The sequence below is a fragment of the Trachurus japonicus genome, chromosome 6, assembly GCF_045865225.1.
Source record: "Trachurus japonicus isolate A0001 chromosome 6, Traja_1.0".
Lineage (NCBI taxonomy): Eukaryota > Metazoa > Chordata > Actinopteri > Carangiformes > Carangidae > Trachurus > Trachurus japonicus.
This window is the reverse complement of record NC_140912.1, coordinates 12,820,102-12,839,882: the sequence shown is the minus strand read 5'-3', so window position 1 is coordinate 12,839,882 and position 19,781 is coordinate 12,820,102. Positions and strand designations below refer to the sequence as shown.

The 19,781-nt window shown below is 43.3% G+C and overlaps 2 protein-coding genes across 7 annotated transcripts; one reads left to right on the top strand and one right to left on the bottom strand.

Annotated features, from left to right (window-relative positions):
- The first annotated feature begins 452 nt into the window (after window positions 1–452).
- Window positions 453–11,166, top strand: rab3il1 (RAB3A interacting protein (rabin3)-like 1). 6 transcript variants are annotated; one of them, XM_085778933.1, is made up of 12 exons: window positions 496–871; window positions 3,734–3,917; window positions 4,018–4,113; window positions 5,739–5,816; window positions 6,078–6,314; window positions 6,537–6,656; window positions 8,487–8,615; window positions 8,717–8,829; window positions 9,056–9,079; window positions 9,440–9,539; window positions 9,622–9,688; window positions 9,841–11,166. In XM_085778933.1, the coding sequence occupies exons 1-12, from the start codon at window positions 654–656 to the stop codon at window positions 9,924–9,926; spliced, it is 1,452 nt and encodes a 483-aa protein (XP_085635059.1). In that variant the 5' UTR covers window positions 496–653; the 3' UTR covers window positions 9,927–11,166. The 6 variants fall into 6 exon arrangements, with proteins under 6 accessions (XP_085635062.1, XP_085635059.1, XP_085635061.1 ...); XM_085778935.1 differs by having other exon boundaries at window positions 499–871; window positions 6,621–6,656; XM_085778936.1 differs by lacking the exon at window positions 9,056–9,079 and having other exon boundaries at window positions 453–871; window positions 6,621–6,656.
- On the bottom strand, window positions 10,783–19,114 carry epx (eosinophil peroxidase). Its single transcript, XM_085780449.1, has 17 exons — window positions 19,097–19,114; window positions 18,928–19,015; window positions 18,747–18,837; window positions 18,214–18,389; window positions 17,929–18,061; window positions 17,695–17,824; window positions 16,991–17,197; window positions 16,230–16,596; window positions 15,985–16,145; window positions 14,707–14,965; window positions 14,449–14,619; window positions 13,617–13,854; window positions 13,315–13,526; window positions 13,056–13,220; window positions 12,341–12,424; window positions 12,103–12,199; window positions 10,783–11,950 (listed from the first exon to the last, which is right to left on the bottom strand). The coding sequence occupies exons 1-17, from the start codon at window positions 19,112–19,114 to the stop codon at window positions 11,893–11,895; spliced, it is 2,655 nt and encodes an 884-aa protein (XP_085636575.1). The 3' UTR covers window positions 10,783–11,892.
- Between the last annotated feature and the right edge of the window lie 667 nt (window positions 19,115–19,781).

Below are 19,781 nucleotides of genomic sequence, written 5' to 3'. Positions count from 1 at the left end.
CAGTTGACGCCCCCCTGCTGGAAGAAATGTGCACAGCTGAGTTGCTACTGGTTAGAAAGCGTTAGTGATTAACCCTTCCTGTCTAACCAGAGGACCAGCAGCAGCAACAGCAGCAGCAGGGCGAAGTGCGAACAGAGTCTAACTTGCCAAATCCTGAATCCAGAGATTATCAGAGAACTATTTTGCAGATTTTGGATCCAGTGGCAACAACTGGGGGACAGTTTGGTGAGTATATTTATGTGTTTTTCCCCCCTCAACTCAACCTGGAAGTCTAATCTATCACACCCACATGTGTGTGTGTGATACTTGCAGGATACTGTTTCCTACCTTATGTTTACACTGGATATCTCAAGCTCATGTATCTGCAGTGAACAGAGAGGGAAGTTATAGTTTAACACTGTGGAGGTCATGTTCTGTCCACTGGAAGACTTTTGACTGTGCAGGTTTACAAAGCTGAATGTTTATGAACAATTTGGTTGTCATGTGATTTTGACTTGCAGTTTGTAACTCTGTCTTTTCTGTACTTTGGGTGCTGCACAGCTACAGACATCAAGACCATCACATGCCACTTAATGAGTTTGACAAACTAAATCTTGGCTGGAGAAACTTGGAGCGTCTGACGAGTCTCTGCGCCGCCTCAGAGGGAGAGAGACATGGATGCTTTTGAGGGAATCCACAGCGTCCAGATTTCTTCCTCTCCACCAGCTTCAGCTTCTTCCAGCCGGGGATATGAAGTCCTCAAGGCGGGAAGGTCTGGAATAGCAGTGTACTCCTCTGCAGTTTTCTTTGGGACAACTGATGTGGTGGGACAGTCGGCTTCAAGACACAAGTCCAGCAGAGAAACTGTGCAGGACGGCTGTGTTGTTGGACGGTGAGTGTTCAATCACAAAGCACTGGGGCAAGACAGTTGAGTTTAACTCGGATTTAATTTGTTGGCTTCATTAGTCAGTGATGTCATTAACAATGATAGGCCTATATTGTTCATGTACGTAGCCTATTCATGGTCTTCAAATGGGTCACCACAATCACGATACAGTCAGCAAGGATCACTATTTTACCCAAATTGCTTTACTTTCCATCACCTACAGCAGAGACACTTGTGAATTTTCCACAAAATAATGTGGTTCTAATGTTCTGCCAACTCCTGGTTTTTTGTTTGTTTGTTTGTTTTAATCTGACCTATATCTGCTCTGTCCCAATTTACCATGAAGAATGTGCCCTGCCAGGATAATGTTGTCACCTGTGACGATAAGGTATAGGCAGGTGGCTGATTCACATGACTACATGACAGAAGTCAATGTTTAAAAACTCCAACACTGCATGATATTATCTTCTGTGTGTTTTACATGTAAAATCTCAGAAACCTCATCAGGCTTTTCCCAGTCTGTGGGCCTTCTGCACGGTCAAACCAGCACTTTTAATTTCAATTTCAATTTTTGCCTTTCTTACAAAGCACAGTAGTGAGATGACAGGTAATGAATGTAGAGAGATGGACGATGAACACTCAGACACACACACACAGATTTCACAGTCCAGTAATCAGTACTCCACATGAAATTATTTTTGACTCACAGGTTTGTTTCATACTATATTTTAGCGTGTGCATATGGGGTGCCGTTTGTAAATCGGCTCATGCAAAAAAAAAAAAAAAAACAGCAACATTTTGTCATATTTAGCTTAAAACCATGTTTAAAAAAGTATAACAATAGCCTAATTATAATTAATTATTATTATAACAATAATATTAACAATATTTATTAACTTAGAAATATATTAAATAGTTAAATCTAAATGTTTAAATCTGAATGGGTCAGTGGTGTGGGCGGGGCCGTACGAGCAGGGGGCGTGGTCAAAGGCGCAGGCGGGAGGCAATTTGCATATTTCATAAATATTTAGCTTTACACTTGGCGAACATTTAACATTTTTATTTGGATTCTATCTATCTATCTATCTATCTATCTATCTATCTATCTATCTATCTATCTATCTATCTATCTATCTATCTATCTATCTATCTATCTATCTATCTATCCTGGGAGTGAATGGGCCACATGTTTGGAGCTCAATCTTATTCAAACACAGTTCAGAATATGAGTTGATCTGTGATTAAATACAACTGGACCTGTCACTGTAGCTCCATGCTGTGGGTGTTGTTATGGGGGTGGGCTCGGAGGACCGGTGTGTCGGGTCAGGGTGGGGTCTCTGGGAGTGGATGCGCTGTCATGTGACCAGAGAGAGAGAGAGGAGGCAGAAACAGAGGAGTGGACACACACATACACACACACTCGGCTGAAACTAGACCACGGAGATGAGAGAAGAGCCGGGGACAGATACAGCAGGAGAAGTGTAAACAGCAGTTGGTGTCAGACTTTTGTTTGTTTGTTTTTATCGTTATTATTGTTATTATTTGTTTTTAACTCGGTATTGTGTGTGTGTGACCGTCGCTGCTGTCGGTGCCTACGTCATCGTCCGCATTCCTCCGCTGCTGTGATTGAAACCAGCTCGGATTAGTTTGAGTGAACCGAGCGAAACTCAGCTACTGTCGCACCTTTATTAGTTCATTTAACAGCAACAACAACATCTGGAGGACGCTGGACGGGACACAGCAGGCGCAGACAGGCTGGATGTTTCCCTGCTGCCCCGGGCAGTGACGGGGTAAGGGCGGCCGCCGAGGGGGGAAACCTCTCCCTCCCTCCCTCCGTGTCAGAAAGTTGAAGCTAGCGACACTTAGCCGGCTGAAAGACAGTGCTGCTCAATGTGTAATGGAGCCGATTTAACCATTAACTTTACAGCTGCTGAGGTGGATGATAACCGAGAATAGCGATGTTATGGCCTTACATCAGCATGGCATGGTGCTGTTTAGTGCAGTAGCAGCAGAGGGTCCCAAGCGCTGGTCCGCGGCCCCTCAGGGGGTCTCTTCTTTCCTCTCATTCACCAGCAATTTAAACAGAGCCGGGGAAGAATTGATAAACTTAATATTCAACTCAGTATGCCAGTAGTATGTATTGCAGCCTGGTGTTTTTATGTTTTCTTGTTTACTTTGCATCCACAATATCAACTTATAGTCTGTCAGGTTGTTAGTGACACCTGGCTAAAGCTGCAGGCTGCAGCCTCTACAACCAGCTCATAAATCATTTTTGTTATCATGGTCATAACTATTGTAGTGGACAAATTTTATTGCAGTTCTGTTGATATAGACTGTAAAGAGAGTAGACGACACCCAACACTTCAGCAAAACGGTGTCAAAAACTGGACAATATAACCATAAGAACAAGGTAGGGTTTATTAGTTTTGGCTGGTTGTGCCTAAAAGTAACTGAGTGGGTGTTAGTATTGGTTACTTATTTACCCATATAATATCATCAAGTACATGGGGCTTTGTGTACTTGATGTAGCCTACTTCACTTCATGCATATCCATTTGTGAGTCCTTGACATGAAAACACTGGGGGACCTCTGTCTGTATGTGAACCCATAGAGCTCTGTAGCCTACAGTAAATGTTGCAACTTACTGTGTATTACCAGAGTTGTCTGACTGATAATTTAAATCTGCAGTCTAATTTTAATCACACACAACGACACACAACTCTAGGCAAACATGGCAGGACTTAAAAACAAAATAATGCAAATTGTGGGGATATCAGTCAGAAGCTCTGTCGATTTAGGACGTAGGGTTGAATCTCAGTGTCCTGTCAATAATCATGATAACTTTTTTGTGTTTGCTGTCCTGTGAAGGTTGGTCGATCTGGATCCAGAGCCAGAGTCCAGAGTGGAGGGCGGAGGCCAGGGTGGGCCGACCTCAGGCCGGGCCCATGGCGACCTCTCCAGGCTCCGCAGCTCCTCACTGGAAATCAGAGAGAAAGAAATCAGAGAAAAGGGCTCGGAGATTCTTAGGGAACAGCTAGACGCTGCAAAGAAGGTGTCGTAACCTACTTCATGCTAACACACACAGTAAAAAATAAAGAGTTGACAGTGCAAATGTCCTTCCTTGTTCTGACCCTTTCTTCCACACATTTCAGGAACTGAAACTGAAAGACAAGGAGTGTGAGCGTCTTTCGCAGGTCAGGAACCAGCTGGAGCAGGAGCTAGAGGAGCTGACGGCCAGTCTGTTTGAGGTGAGTGCGCTGTAATTCTGAGCCTGAATTAGGCCTTGATGATGATAATGAGTCCTAATGTTTATAGTTTGGATATCACACTCACGTTTTAGTTAAATAAACCTGCAAAACCTGTGATAGCACAGAAAAACAAGTTAAAACAAAACTGAAATGCTTTACAGATTTTAAGATGAGATGAACTTGGTGCAAACAATTTATAAATCACACCCAGCTGTGTTTCTGTCCACCAGGTATATCATATGCAATATTCACTCTCCCTCATGTCCTAAAGTAGATGTCTTAAAGGGATACTTCACCCAAAATCAATAATTCACCAATTTTCTACTCAACGTCATGCCAAGGAAGGGTTCGGAGAACTTTCAGAGTTGTCAAAACGCTTTTGCCGTTCTAGGTGTGGTCCGGCTGGCAACGGATTTTCATATAATGGTGGCGGATAGAGCTCACTTTTGAATCGTCCAAAACACACACTATGAAACATCCAGATACCTCCATACTGCTCGTCTGTACTGACCCAAGTGTCCTGAAGAAAAAGTTGTTCCGAAAAAATGTATTTGATCTCTGTTTTTAGCCTTGTTGTAGTAGTAGCTCCCAGTGGCTCTGTTGATATTTGTGCGCATGCGCGAGAACAACATCTCGCAGTAAATCTCACGCATCTCACGCAGCCACTGGGAGCTACTACTACAACAAGGCTCAAAACAGAGATCAAATTTTTTTTTTATTCCTAAAACTATAGGGATTATGGCAATGGGCAAATTTGCCAAAATGTTGAACTATCCCTTTAAGAATCTGGTTTGTAACATTATATGTCTTTCGTTTGGTGCTGGGAACATAGTGTAGCATGTTAATCTGTTTAACATTTTCACTTTTCTGTACTCAACTGGTGCTGCTGCTGGAAATGACACTGATGAGGGTAAAGAGGCTTAAACAAAGAAACAATGAAGCTATTGCACTGAAGGATAGTAACAAGCTGAGGATGTGGACAACAGTTTTCTAGCTTCACTGAAAAGACAAATGTCACATACATGCTGTCATGTTATTCATTGTTTATAGAAGATGTGTTTAGAGCATGTAGAAACTCCAACTTGTATATTGATTTATATAGACCAAAGGGCTTATGGGTAATCTGGTGACTAGGAGCTATAAACCCACAGAAAACAATTCCCAGGTTCCTCACTTCCCCTCAGTGCTAAAGCATTTACCCTTACTCACAAACTCCTTTGTCATCAGCCTTGTTCCCAGCAGCAGCAACTGTTTTCAGCAGAGAACAAAGCGAAGCAGTTATTTTCCTCAGGAGTTGGTTGAAACCAAAGAGAGAGCTTCTTGAGAGTGAATACTGGACTTATATGAGTATGGTGTGAGACAAAACTTTACACAGACACTAAGAAACCTGAATACTGGATAAAATCATTTATACACAAAATATTTAAACATCACATCACTAATATGATCCGAAGGGGGATAAGGCTTGAAACTGGGATACTGATGTGTTACAACGATGCTGCTCTCAAGCATGAGTGGACAGTTAAGGACAACTTCTTATCAGATGTCTCAGATACACAATATAGCAAATGTCTTTAATTTGTTGCAGTGTTTCAACCCTGTTAATGAAATCTGCATCACAACAGGAAGCTCACAAGATGGTGCGTGATGCGAACGTCAAACAAGCGGCAGCAGAGAAACAACTGAAAGAGGCTCAGGGAAAGGTGTGTGGGTTTGTTTCTACTCCACTTAAAAGTTTCGACGATGCCTTATGAGTTGACCTTTTGTCCCATTTAAGTTCCTTACTGGCACCTGAACTCTTCCTGAAACTGCCTGATTTGTCTTAAAAAAGGCCGCTACTGTGTGAAGACATATTTTTTGAACAGTGAAAGGACACAAAGAGTGTCCTGTTGATGTTATTGATTTCTCTCCTGTTGTCAGATTTCATCAAGTCTTCATTGTTTTTGCCTCTGTGTGGCTCCTAGATTGACGTTCTGCAAGCAGAGGTCACAGCACTCAAGACTCTGGTGTTGACGTCCACACCCTCTTCGCCGAACCGACAGCTGCACCCACAGCTGCAGCCTTCGGGGCCCAGGGGAGCGTACAAACACGTCGGGGGACACACCCGCAACAAGAGCGCGAGTGGTGCCTTTCCGTCCTCACCTGGAAAACCAGAACCTTCGTCGGTTTCCATTCAGCCTGCGGCCAAAGAGGACAGAGAGGTAACCCGAACCCAATGTTGCACCAATGTCTCTCTTATCTTTAAAATGCGCCCATGGACTGTGCATTTTCTTTTCCTCGTCCCTTGCTCTTGTTTCCACTCCACTCCATGTTTCTTTCTTGAGCTGAGTTCTCTTTGCTGTTTGATTCCTCTTTTTCTCTCAACACTAACCTCTGCCTGACTTGTCCTTCCTCTCTGTCTCTGCTGTCTCTTCCTCTCTCAGCCTGCTGTTCCCGCTCTCCTCTCTCTGATTCTCTGCCTGGTTCCTGGACACTCTGTCAGTGTGACCTATGACTCTTATTGGCAGGAGCGGGCAGAGGGGCAAGGCATTGACGGCAGACAGGTAACTGCAACCGTCCGATCAGGCTAGGTGGAGCTTCAGCTGTAGCTGCTGCATCTGCATTAATGTGACAGGGAGCGGGTTTTTCCTGCTCAACATGACAATAATGTGCAGTATCCCTTGGGAAAAGTTTATTATCAGTCCTCATTTGAGAACAACATTCCTGCATTAAGAGTTCAGTTGCACTTTTAAGAAACTCAAACTGAGCATGCTGTTTCTGCCCTTCTCTTTCCAGCACTTCTTTTTTGAATGTTTAAACCGCTTCTCCTCTTAAAGTATTTGTTAGTGTTTATGGTTGACCAACCAATGTAAATAAGAGTTGGTCCTTCTAGTGCAAGTGGTGAAATTCACCAGTTGTGCTCTTGAAGCAGTTGTTAGTGTGCAGCAGGGATTGGGTATCCAAGGTTGGAGACAAACAAGGAGCCACTAATAATGTGGAGAGAAAAGTAATCCCTAAATAACCTCCGTATAGCTCTCTAACTGACTAAATAATAAAACCAGCTGTCTGTGTTTTATATGTTTGAACCATATTAGCCCCACGGCTCTGGAGATGGCAGTACCGGTTTGTTAGGATACCGCTTTGCAGCTGCATTCAGATTTGGTCCACATAACGCCCCGCGGCTCAGGAGGTAGTGTGGATTAATAGCAAGCGGTTTGATAACCAGATGTCAGTGTCTTTGAGCAAGAAACTGTCAGTGTCATGCTCAAAATACATCGAACCCCAGTTGCTCCCAGTAGGCAGAGCTGTGCCTTTCATGTTGTTAAGCTTTTTGTCATTTTCATAATTCAGTCTATTTCCTGTTTGCAAACCTCTCTGGTGCCCAGAGGGTGAATCCTACTGTTTCCTCTGGGTTTTTATCCAGTGCTTTTCACAGTTCTCACTTATCTTGTGAAATATATCAACATTTACTTGATGGACTGTAATGACATTAGGTTAACACATTTATGTCCCTGTCAGGATGAATTATAGTAACTCTGCCTGTCCCTTTACTTTTCCTTTTGCGCCATCATCAGGTCAAAACCTCAGTTTGTCCGTTACTTTGACCTGTCAAGTGAATGATATGGTCATCAGTATCAAATTTTAACCGCGAGCGAACAGTGCAACACTAGCATGTTAGCATTGTTTTCATGAACGTGTAAGCGTTAGCATGCAGCTCAAAGCATCAGATCACAGCTTCAGAGAGCCACTAGTGTGGCTGTAGACTTGCAGTCTTTTTAAAATATGACTTAATCTTAAAGCAGAAGTAAGTGGTCCGGTCGTTTTCGCTAATGCTGCGTTCCAGGCAGGCTTTTGAAATCGTAAATTACAGCTTCAAGTCACAACTTACGACTTTGTAGCGTTTCAGGCAACCCACTCGTGTTTTCCGACCTGTTTTACCGGTGAAAGTCACTATAACGGCCACTCGTAACTTCCGACCGGTGAAGTCGTACCAGATCGAACTGGTACGACTTCACGGTCGGAAAAATACGAGTTTCCTTGAACGCACCATAACAGTCCTCGTCCCTACGTCGCCACATTCACGGCGTCCCTTGGCTGCACACACAGCCCTGCATGCCGTTCTCTCTCCTCATTGGATAAAAACTGTAGGATACGATAAATGTTTTCTCTTCGGCTCAGAGCAGAGCAGAGGGACTGAGAGACCCGTGTTTCAGACCAAACACTCTATGTAAGTGATTGCTGTCGGAAGATACAACTATTTAAGACTTATATTAACACAAATATATCACTTACTTCTGCTTTAAGTTTCTGTGATTTGTTGTAGCTTAATGTAGTCAACACATTAAACATGTCACATATTGACAGAGTAAGTGATTAACTGTTTCTGTTTGCAGATGGACTCAGTTCTGTATGCAGAGTTTTTGATGTGGAAGGAACATCCAAGCCTGGATCGCTCGTCTGCCTTCCTGGGTCGTATCTACAAAGAGGACATCGGACCGTGTCTCTCTTTCACAAGATCTGAGGTATCCACCTTATTCGTTCTTAGCAGAAACATCTTGTCTCTGAATTTGTCATATTTGCAGTGTTCACTTATATTCACATGGTTGATTCCTGCTCTCCACAGCTGTCCCAGCTGGTGCAGAGCGCAGTGGAAAGCAACTCTTTGACTATCGAGCCTGTGGCCATGTCGGCGTTACCGATGGTTAAAGCCTCAGCTATTGAGTGTGGAGGCCCTAAGTGAGTTGTCATGTCTACGTGTCTATTATCACAGCACATAACTCATCGTCTCCTCTGTCACCATTCACTCCTAAACATAGGCCAAATCAACACTGAACGTTTTAGTTTCTCCACTGATGATTTATGGTCATGGGCTTTTCACTGTCTTACCATGTATCAGGAGAGGGGTTTTAATCATCGAGCACATTTCTAATCACTGTCTGATTTAAAAAATCTTGTTTTCCAGTGGCTTTAGGGCAGCAATAGAGACGTAAGTCCTCCCCAAGAACCAATAACCTGTCCAGCTGCTTTTCACTAACACAAATGACTGTGGAATGAAGTGAAGTTTATAGACGTAAAGAAGTCTCACATGGGGCTTTGCATGTGTCTGCGTGTTCATTAATGTAACCTAGACTCTGTTACGCTATCAGTAACTAACCGTCTGTTATCATGCACCGCTGTTGTTGTGCTGCTCGTAAAAAGTATTTCCACATGGAACGTGTTCTCTGTTTTGCTTTCTCTGTTGATAACAAATGTGAATCATGTTCAGTGTTTGCAGCGATTAAAGCATGTATCCATGTCTTTTAGCAGTGATTATATTTTCTAACAAACAATCTCTCTCCCCTTGTAGAAAATGTGCATTAAGTGGCATGACGCGACTCTGTCGACATCGCATTAAACTTGGTGACAAGGGGAGCTACTACTACATCTCTCCTTCCAGCCGAGCACGGGTAACTATCACTTCTATCACGTCTCCGTAACCTTCACATTGTCAGTGTTGCTACATGTCTTACCCTCCTTTCACTCTTCTAGATCACAGCAGTTTGCAATTTTTTTACATATATCCGCTACATCCAGCAAGGCCTGGTGAGACATGATGGTAAGTTGGCCTGTATTTACATGTGAAATATGAAGTTGTTATTTGTGCTGTGTGTCTGTTTTGCTCCCTTTCCCTTCTTGCTTTGTCAACATTGGTTTTATTCAGTGTGATTGACACGTGGACATGTATCTCTTGTTGTCGCTCTCCTGCAGCGGAGCAGATGTTCTGGGAGGTGATGCGTCTGCGTAGAGAAATGACTGTGGCCAAGTTAGGTTTCTACCTTACTGACCAGGGCTAGAGGACAGGACAATCCACGGACACACCCAACAAGAGAAGCATGATGATCCCAGGACCTCGATTCAGATGAGTTTAGGTTAAACTGTGGTAACGAACAGGTCTTGGATCAGTTTTGTAGCAGAGGATGTACAGCAGTAGTTACAGCAGTAGTGCTGCATTGGAGGTCAACCAACAAGGGAAGCAGAAAATGTTCTAGTGCCATTTTGGACATGCAATAAGATGATGAGAATTTGAAAAATGAACCACTATTAAAGAGACATAACAGATAACACAACTCCAAATAGTGTTACTCCCACATATGTCAAATATATTCTTCCGTTTATAGTGATTCTCTCCAAGTGAGGAGAATTTTTTTTTTTTACCTTGTTAGCTCTGAATCTCCCGGGTGGAGAACACACAACGTCTCATGTTCACACAATAGATTCTTAATGTATCATATTTCAGGCATTAGTCTGTTGGAAAGATGAGCACAGGATGAACGTGGAGGGAGTTTGGTTGGGTCTCTTACCTCACATATTACATACTTAGAAAATTATATATGTAAGAAGTGTGAGATTGACAGTTTCCATAGAGCAATGATTTAGTTTTCTTTATTTTTACATAAATATAATGTTCACCAGCACCACTTGGTTACTTTCAGTTATTGGCTCAAACACCACAGCCAAGACTCAAGTCAAGTCTCAGCATGGCCTTAAGTTTATTGATGCACTACCTGTACTAGAGGCCTTGTAAGAAACACAAGTGAAACATCTATGGAAGGACAGTTTCACTTTAGCTTGTAATTAATAATCAGATATATATTGTTAATGGATTAATCATTATACCTCCACATTCAAAATAGTGACAGCTTTACAATGTAAACATAAAATAAACAAGCTTTAATACATATGATCGCAATATGTACAACTGTTGCAACTGTAGTTTTGCACGTCTGCAACGCACAGTATGAACATACAGAGAAGCCATAAATGACTTTGCATGAATGCAGTACATAGCCATATTATGCAATGTATATTGGTTGTACCTCATAGTAAAGATTTATTACTATTAATGACCAGTTTTTACAAAAAACAGTCTTTGGAAGATGAAAAAAAATGAAGAATATTGTGTCAGTAAGTGCAATAACTGCTTCTTAGCCTTATCTAGGGCTTTGAGGTTGCCAACCTCAGTGTGCTGATAAATAACTGTGTCTTCCTGTATACACACTCCATTAAAAACAAGGCATTGTAGCCTATAACCTTTGTCCCATGTGTGATTCACAGGTTTTGTTTGTGTGAAATCTGATTGCATTGAAATTGATTAGTTTAACTATGATATGATTTCATGTGTTTGTTAAGCTCAGGCTGAAGCTGACTTCACAGTGATTCATCTCATCACAGTACAGTTGAATGACACAGAGACATGTCTCTCTCAGGGCAAGTCATTGGTTTTAGATTAAGGTCACTGCCAGGAACTGCCTGGTTACCCTAATACAAAAAGCTCTGATACACACCCACAGTTGCTCAACAGGTTTGTAAGCAGGAATCAGGCACATGGATCCTGAGGAAATACTGAGACCGTGTCCCACTCAGAGGAGCTTTATGGTATAAAAATCTTTTTTTGGCACAATCATTCCACTAAGATTTTCGTTTCCGGATTGAAAAGATTTGTAAGCTTGTTATTCTGTTTTAATGGCCTCATCACAAAGATTACAGCAGAACTTAATGAGTGAGCACCTCAGGGTGACATAATGTGTAGTCGGAGGACAAACCTCAAAACCTCAACCATCAAGGTAAAAGGTATTTGCTGTGCTCAACAACAGGGACACTTCCTTCTGTCAAACCTTTCTGTGATTATAAATTATCAAGACAAAAATATTGTACTCCTGTAGACAGTTAAATATATATTTTGTGTTGTAAATATAATAAAGACATCAAGATAGTTTTAACAAAGATGAACATTTGAATAAACCATATCCAAATGTTTGATCAACCTTTTCCTTGGCAACATTGAGCAGTGACCAACTCCTCTTTCTTGGGGAAATACCTGCAACAAAGATGTACATATTCTATTTTTATTGTCTTTCAGAGATAAATGAATATATTTTTTATTCTACTTATTAATTTACAGACTACATATGGCTTCAATAATTTATTTAATTTATTGATTTGATAAATAAATAATTCAATTTAGAATACCTTCGATAACAGATCATCATCATCACCAGCACAGCCACACCACCCATCACTACTATCACTGCTGTGACAATGGAGACGGCAGACAGTGAGGACGGCTCTGGATTTGTAAACACACAAAGAAAGAAAGCAACATTCATCATCCTCAGTGACAGATCTTTGGGCATTTTTTGGGCATCATTAAGATTTATTTACATAGTGTATTTCAAAGCAGAAGTCAAAAGAAAAGTTTTCAACCCACCTGAACAAATAAAGGACCCCGATGTGTTGAGACATTCTAGGTTTTGCGGACAAGGAGAAGTCTGCTCTTCACATTCATTGATATCTGCAGCAGTCAAAAACAAATCAGTCAATCATCAACTAGATTGTTGGTCATCAGTATTGCTTTAAGTGAAATTATACTTCTATATAATGCACGGTTGCCCATGAAGTTGGAATAAAATGTTTGTTTGTTTTTACCTCATGAAATGATAGTGACAATGTGATTTATTTTTGATAGATAAAGTGTATATCGTCTCATAACTTAAATCAATGTGTTCCAAACATATCATTGTGAAAGTTCAACCACAATTAACCTTTATGAAAAGAGGAATGTGTCTGAAAACAAAATTATTCCAACTTTATGGGCTACTGAGTATATAATTACATTGAAAACGATGAGGTAGAGGTTCATATTTAAGAGAATTTCCTGGACTTCTCCATTTTGAATTCGAAACTGCCATTCTTCACCTTGAATAGAACTTAACTTAACATCTCTAAGGCAAACTGGAAACAACATGCAACTTTCAATCTGCAATTAACTAGCTTACAGATACTACATGGACCTTATGGAAAAAAAATGTTTCCAGCAGCTGCTGCTTCCCAGACCCTCGTTTTGGTTCACATTTTGTGAAACAGTCATATTTAATAAATACTGTATCATGATGTGTTCTACAGCCTTAGTTTAGGGTTTGTACCTTGACATGTTGGCGGTGCGGAGCTCCACTGGTGGCTGTTTAGATCACAGCTGACAGATGAGGATCCCAGCAGAGCGAAGCCTGACTGACACTCGTACAGAATCACAGAGTCACAGAGCAGCGAGTAGCCGAACTGGATCCTGGGAATCGGACCACAGCTGGGATCTGGGAGAGAGGTGTGTGAAAAAACAACACATAGCCTACATGACACCACACTTAACATGTCTCTCTCCTCCTCCTCCTCCTCCTCCTTCCTCACCTGCGTCTGGTTCTTTCCAGGGGCCCAGGTCGAGGTGAGGGATGAGGGGGTGGGAGCAGGCCAACATGTCCTCGGGGCTCTCAGTGTGTGAGAACGCATCAGCGGGGACAAGGGTGATGTGGCTGTTATCACAAATGATGCGGGACAGAGAGACGGCGTGGAGGTGTCTCCTCTGGGTGCTGGTGAACACTCCTTCCCTCTCCCACCAAAACCTGTGAGAACAAAGATTTAACTTGGCCTTATCTGCCGTTTTTATTTATGTTGGTAGATCAGCATTTGGGCATTAGAGGATTTAGTTTTACCTGTCTCCGTTCCTCAGGGCTCTGAACTGTTTGGCCAGCAGACAGGCCAGGAGCGGCCCCACTCGGCCTCCGGGTAGGGCCGGCTCAGAGATGGCCCCCACCCACACATCGATGTTGTGCGGCGTCCCGTATAGGAGCTGGAATTTGTGAGCCAAAGTGAAGTTACCCAGGATTTCAGCCAACTCTGCCGTAGAGTTGGGAACAGGAAGACCGCAGAACCTTCGCCACGAGCCATATCCTGATGGGACGGAAAGGAGACAGAAAACAGGATAGTAAAGGCCTGGTACAGAAAGTGAGACATTGAATGACCATAAATCTTAATATATCAGGTGTTCTCTTAAAGTAAGCAAAAACTTAATTAAAAACCTTATGAGAAAATGGAGGGAGAAAATTCCCCACATGTATACCACCATGGTTAAAAATATATATATCAAGAAAATCAAAAGAAAATGAATAGGTGTTTTGGCTCCTTGTTAGATTTAAATGAAACTGTTCCATAGTTTAAGTGAAAAAAGTGGAGTCTATGTTGACATCATTTAGCCCAAAGCTCAAGATGCCTGGTAAATATTTTCTTTTCCCAGAATCTGGCGGTGAGTCAGACTCCTCATGTCTCACCACCACCTGAAATTTTATCAAAAGCAGCTGCAACTGCAAATGTGCAGAAGCTCCTCCTGTACTAACACACAACAGACCAGTTTCAATCAGATTTAACCATAAGTCTTGAAGTCTAAAAGCACCAATATTTGAAAGTAGTACAAGATAAAATAGATTTGTTGTTGTATTTGTTGAGAGTCATCAGTACAAAGTGGTGATGTCACTAGAGAGCTGGTACCAGGTAAGCCGTGGTCTCGTCCCCTCTGGAGGTTGAGGGCTGCGAGATCCAGAGGCATCCCCCCCTGTGCCTGAAACAGTCTCTCCGTCAGCTCCTCCACCATCATCTGACCTGGAGTCTGCAGCTTGGCCGGAGACAGCAACAGGCCGCGCAGCACAGGGTCGATACCACCTGAAAACCACCAAGCGGTAAAACCACCAGGAGTAGACCATGACATTGTGTAATTTCAGTACAATGAACGACAGCTTTGTTCTTTACCTTCCTGTACAACCCTCCAAGATGCAAACAGTGAATGGTGCAGAGGCAGAGGGGGATGCTGGGAGTCTGTGGTGTATCCCTTCCCTAACCTGGCCACCACTGGCTGTACGGTGACGTGGGCGAAGCGAAACGCAGCGGCTGCAAAGGCGTTCGCGATGCCGGGATCCACGTCAGGGTTATAACCCTCATAGGGAGGCATCAGATGGGACATGGTGACGTCACCAAGGACCCGTGGCAGGTAGTGCTCCCATGTTAGGATCTGGAAAAGACAAGGAAGCCTGTTACAGGTGTGAAAGTGAAGGCAGAGGTGAACAGTTGCCAAGGAACAGGGTCAGGTCAGGGTAAACTTTTGTCTTTTTGAAAAGAAATTTGTCTTGGGTGTCTTGCTACATTACATTGCATCATAGGGCAAGAAACAGGCAAATAAAAACAAACATGAACAACTAAAAACAGGACTAGGAACAGGAGGTACATTGTTACAAAAAATAGTCACATAAACTGATGTAGATTACATTTAAAGGGATAGTTCACCCAAAATTCAAATTTCACTCATTATCTACTCACCCTCATGTCAACTAAGAGCTGTGAGAGTCCTCCGTGCCTTCTATGAGTTACGGGGGGGGGGTCCGCACAGCACTTTTCTTCGTACAAAAAGACACACCAAAAAAACATCCAAATACCTCCATAGTGCTCGTCTGTAATGTCCCTCTTGTATTGAAGCCCCGACATGAGAAATTGTTCCGAAAAAAATTAAATAAGTCTATATTCTAAGCTTGTTTGTAGCGAAAGCTCCCAGTGTCTCAGTTCATTGCTCTTCCTGTGTCAAATCTTGTGTGATTTGCACTGACCGGTGGAACAATTTCTCATATCGGGGCTTCAATACAAGAGGGACATTACAGACTAGCAGTATGGAGGTATTCGGATGTTTTTTGGTGTGTCTTTTTGGACGAAGAAAAGTGGTATCCATTCACAACCATTATATGGACAAATACTGCTGCACGAACCCCCCCGTAACTCAGAGAAGGCGCGGAGGACTCTGAAAATTCTCACAGCTCTTAGTGAGGGTGAGGGTGAGTAGATAATGAGTGAAATTTGAATTTTGGGTGAACTATCCCTTTAACAATGACAACACAGAGACATACAGAGACATTAAGACAATTCAAAGTGCTAGAAAAAGTACCAAGTGCTTGTGTTCATTGCACGTTGCTCTTTTTCTCTAGTTTTTAACATTGTTCAGCAGCTTAACAGAAGCTGGAACAAATGATAGTTTGAAACCACCTGGTGAATGGCTCCCATGATCTTTCGGGCCTCCTGATAGAGGACGTCGGGGCTCCAGTAGGGGTTGAGCAGGTGTAGCTCTTTGACCAGCCGGTTGTGCTCTCTCAGGAAGAGCGTGTGCAGCGCGATCATTCCCAGATGCTCATTGGCTCTTGAATCACCTGTAACACATAAATGATAAACAGCCTTTTTTTGCCACTGAAGCCTGCAGAGAAACAGACAAAACACTTGTTACATTCACTAACCAGCTTGAAAGCAGGATGTGTCGTTCTTCCGGTGCGTGGATCTGCCCACGGCCCCTGAGGTGGTGGAGTTTCGAGGGCCGCAGGGGTCCAGGTGTGGCTGCTGGCGGGGCAGGAAGGGCATGTAGGGCAGCTCCTGGTCTGTGTGCTGGGAGTTGAGGGCCATGGAGCCCAGAGGAGAGGAGCGGTTCCTCAGAGCCGATGCCAGGCCGGCGGAGCTGCCGTACACCATACTGGCATCTACAAAAGAGGTGATGGCGTTGAGCTGCTCTCGGTGCCGGTGAGGGAGCACAGCTGCACCACAGCTGGGAGCAGAGCGGAAGAAAGGCATGCAGCTCTGGACGCCATAACGGGGATCTGACAGCGGGATCTGGAAAATGGTAAAATGGTAAATGGACTTGCACTTATATAGCGCTTTTCTAGTCTCTTGGACCACTCAAAGCGCTTTACAATGTAATGGTCGCATTACACCTACCGACTGGTCATCATCATGTGTGTTGAGCCTCTGGAGTCCTCTTATCTGGACACCAACTTCAAGCAAGTGGAGTCACACAACTAAATCATCTCATCTCTAGACACTGAGATCTCTTGTTTGTGTCTCTAACCCACCCAGCCTCTGATCCTGTTTGATTGACCCCAGGTTTGCTGACTCCTGAATGGCTTCTACTGTCACCATTAACCTAGTTATTCATATTTTTCCAGACTCTGTGAATGTTTGAATGATGTTTCGATTATAGACAAGAATCAGCTGATAGTTTGTGCACCTGTATGGGGAAGCAGGGTGTGTCCCGGCTGCAGGTGTGTGTGCAGTCGGCTCCGGTCTTGAAGGCCGTTGTGCTGGGACTCTGAGGCGTCAGCACCACGTCGTGGTCGATCCACTGACCCCACTCCACCAGCAGGTGAGACAGAGCGGAGTCCAGGGAGATGTTGTCGTTGTGAGTGAACAGCACCTCCTGAGACACCAGCCGCACCTGGACAACAGACAGCAGAGTGAGGGGTGGTGGGGGTTAGAGAGCGGCCGGCTGGACAGAGGACGACTGCACTGCAAAAACTCTACATCTTTCCAAGAATATTTGTCTTATTTCTTGTCAAAATGTCTAATTTCTAGTCAAAACTGATCTCTTTCCACTTAAAATAAGACTCATCACCTAAAAATGAACTTGTTTTTAGATCATTTCCACTTGTTTCAAACAAATTTTCACTTGAAATAAGTAGAAAAATCTGCCAGTGAAAGCAAGTTTTTTGTGCTTGTAATAAGAAAGAAAAACTTGCTCCACTGTCAGATTTTTCTACTTATTTCAAGTGAAAATCTGCTTGAAAGAAGTAAAAAGTGTCTAAAAACAAGCTGCTTTTAATGTGATGAGTCTTATTTTAAGTAGAATGAGATTTATTTTGACTAGAAATAAGACAAATATTCTTGGTAAGATTTAGAATTTTTGCAGTGTGAGTGCTGCTGCAGGAGTCCTACTGGAGGGAGGCTGGCGTTGTTGTAGGTGTGCTCTGGGTCCCAGCCTCTGGGTGCCCCCCACACATCCTCATACTCCGGAGGCAGCCAACGGGAATAAGGGATGTTCGCTGCGCCCCATCTGGGCTGCTGTCTGGACAGGAAAAGACAACATGTGTTAAGCAACATAAAAACAACAAAGTGTAATCAGCACAACACTGCTTTGCCGCTACATGTTGTCACTGTGTCAGCTCTGACCTGTTGTTACACTCCCCGGAGATGGATCTGTAGCGCTCAGACAGACAGTCGGTCTGACAGCTGGGGCTCTGCAGCTCGGCAGAGCAGCCCGTTACCTGCAGCAGGTTCTCCACATCTCCTTCACTCAGCAGCTCTTTAGGGGGAAAATGAACAACAGAATGACGATAGCTTAAATATCTGGGTTTGTTGCTGACTTAATGGAAACATACACCAAGTGAGTGTGAAATATTTAACATACAGGTGCAGAAACATCTGTATGTGTTGTGTAATGCTGCTGTTAAGTACCATGAGGGTTGGGCTGCACCATGGTGTGAGTGTAGACCATCTCTCTGATCAGCTCCACCGTGTTGTCTAGCAGCTCTGCAGCTCGGATCTGAGTCCTGGTCCTGGCTTCAGTCTGCTTGAACTGAGCCAGCAGGTCACTGGGTCTCAGAGCTCCTTCAGACAGAGACTTCTTCCCCCTGGAAACATGAGGAGTTTCAGTTCTCATGCTTCCCTGAGGTGCGATGGCAATTTCTGCTTCAAGCAGCTTCTTCCACCAGGTTGACAGGATGCTGAACTCTGCCCACTACCTCCCCCTTCTGACCCCTGCACTGGACTTTAACCACAGCTACCATTATGCACTATACTTTGCACTACAGCCACTGATGTACATAGGTGATTTTATATATTATATTTTATATCTGTAATATTTATCTTAGGTGAAGGAGAAACAACTTTTTGATTCTTCTGTTTGTCTTAGGCATTCAAAGAACAGACAATAAAAATCTTTGAATCTTCATAGTGGCTCAGCTTGAATTTTTCCTGTGAATTTTTACCTCTCCGTTGTACGAGCGTAAGCAGCATCTGTCATCTCAATGGCTCTGTGAAGAGCCTCCTTCACAAACACAGAGCCCAGATACACAGTTCCTGAGGTTTCCGCAAAGGAAAAGAGAGGTATAGTGTTAGTGTGGCTTCTTAGTCCCTGCTCTTTTCCTAATAACGAAAGAGAAACCCTACCTGAGGAGTTGTCAAATTCTCTGTTCAGTGAAGCGTGCTCAGGGAAGGAGAGCAGGACAAGAGCCAGTCCAAACAGAGAGAGGGACACCTGAGACCGAACGACATATCTCAAGAAATCTGGCATTTTGTTGCGTCAAATCACTAGAAAAAATGAAATCCCGAAACTCACCATGAGTGCTGCGTCCATCTAGATCATTAAAATTGTTCCGTCTGAGCGGAAAGGTGAGCACATCTAACCCCGCTCACAGAGTCTCACTGCTGCACTAACCATGACTCATCTTGAGAGCCGACAGGTGTGTGCATGTGTGTGTGTCGGGCTTCGAGCATCAAGGTTGCCATTTATACACTGGCAGCAGGGCCAACAGGTATGTGCAGAATCCCCCTTATCTGTCTTTCTGGTGACAGGAAGCCAACATCAAACAGTGGACTCACTGCCTCCACCAAATAACCTTTCAAATCAAATTTACTTCTGTCCTCCCATCCGTGATGAAAACCTCATGTCATATTTAGATCATTTCAAATAAATGAAACATTTCTAGCAATCCCGACTGACACGGCTCAAATTCAGGTGGGTGAAATATTGGAAGTCAAAGAAACATGCCACAGTTGCTTGGATATCAGCAGCACACTGAGATTTTGAATTTTTTAAATTTCACAGTGACACATAGAGTTTAGTTTGTTGGGATAATGTTTTATTAAAATGTGCTTCTTTGTCTGTGCCAATTGCCAGTTCAGTCTGATCCCCCCTGTGCCAGTAGGGCGGGGGTGAGGAGACAAGGATTACTGAAAATGATGGAGACGCTGAAAATGAGAAAGGGTCAGACAGAAAAGTCTCTGTGAAATCGTTGCGGAGG

Bases quoted from the DNA above. Each gene is read 5' to 3' on its own strand.
- rab3il1 (XM_085778933.1), top strand. From the start codon at position 654: ATGGATGCTTTTGAGGGAATCCACAGCGTCCAGATTTCTTCCTCTCCA. The intron at 872-3,733 runs GTGAGTGTTCAA...TGTCCTGTGAAG, and splicing joins GACGGCTGTGTTGTTGGACG to GTTGGTCGATCTGGATCCAG. The intron at 6,657-8,486 runs GTAACTGCAACC...TTCTGTTTGCAG, and splicing joins AAGGCATTGACGGCAGACAG to ATGGACTCAGTTCTGTATGC.
- epx (XM_085780449.1), bottom strand. The intron at 14,966-15,984 runs GTGGTTTCAAAC...TGTCTTTTCCAG, and splicing joins TCATGGGAGCCATTCACCAG to ATCCTAACATGGGAGCACTA. The intron at 11,951-12,102 runs GTATTCTAAATT...TCTTTGTTGCAG, and splicing joins ATGATGATCTGTTATCGAAG to GTATTTCCCCAAGAAAGAGG.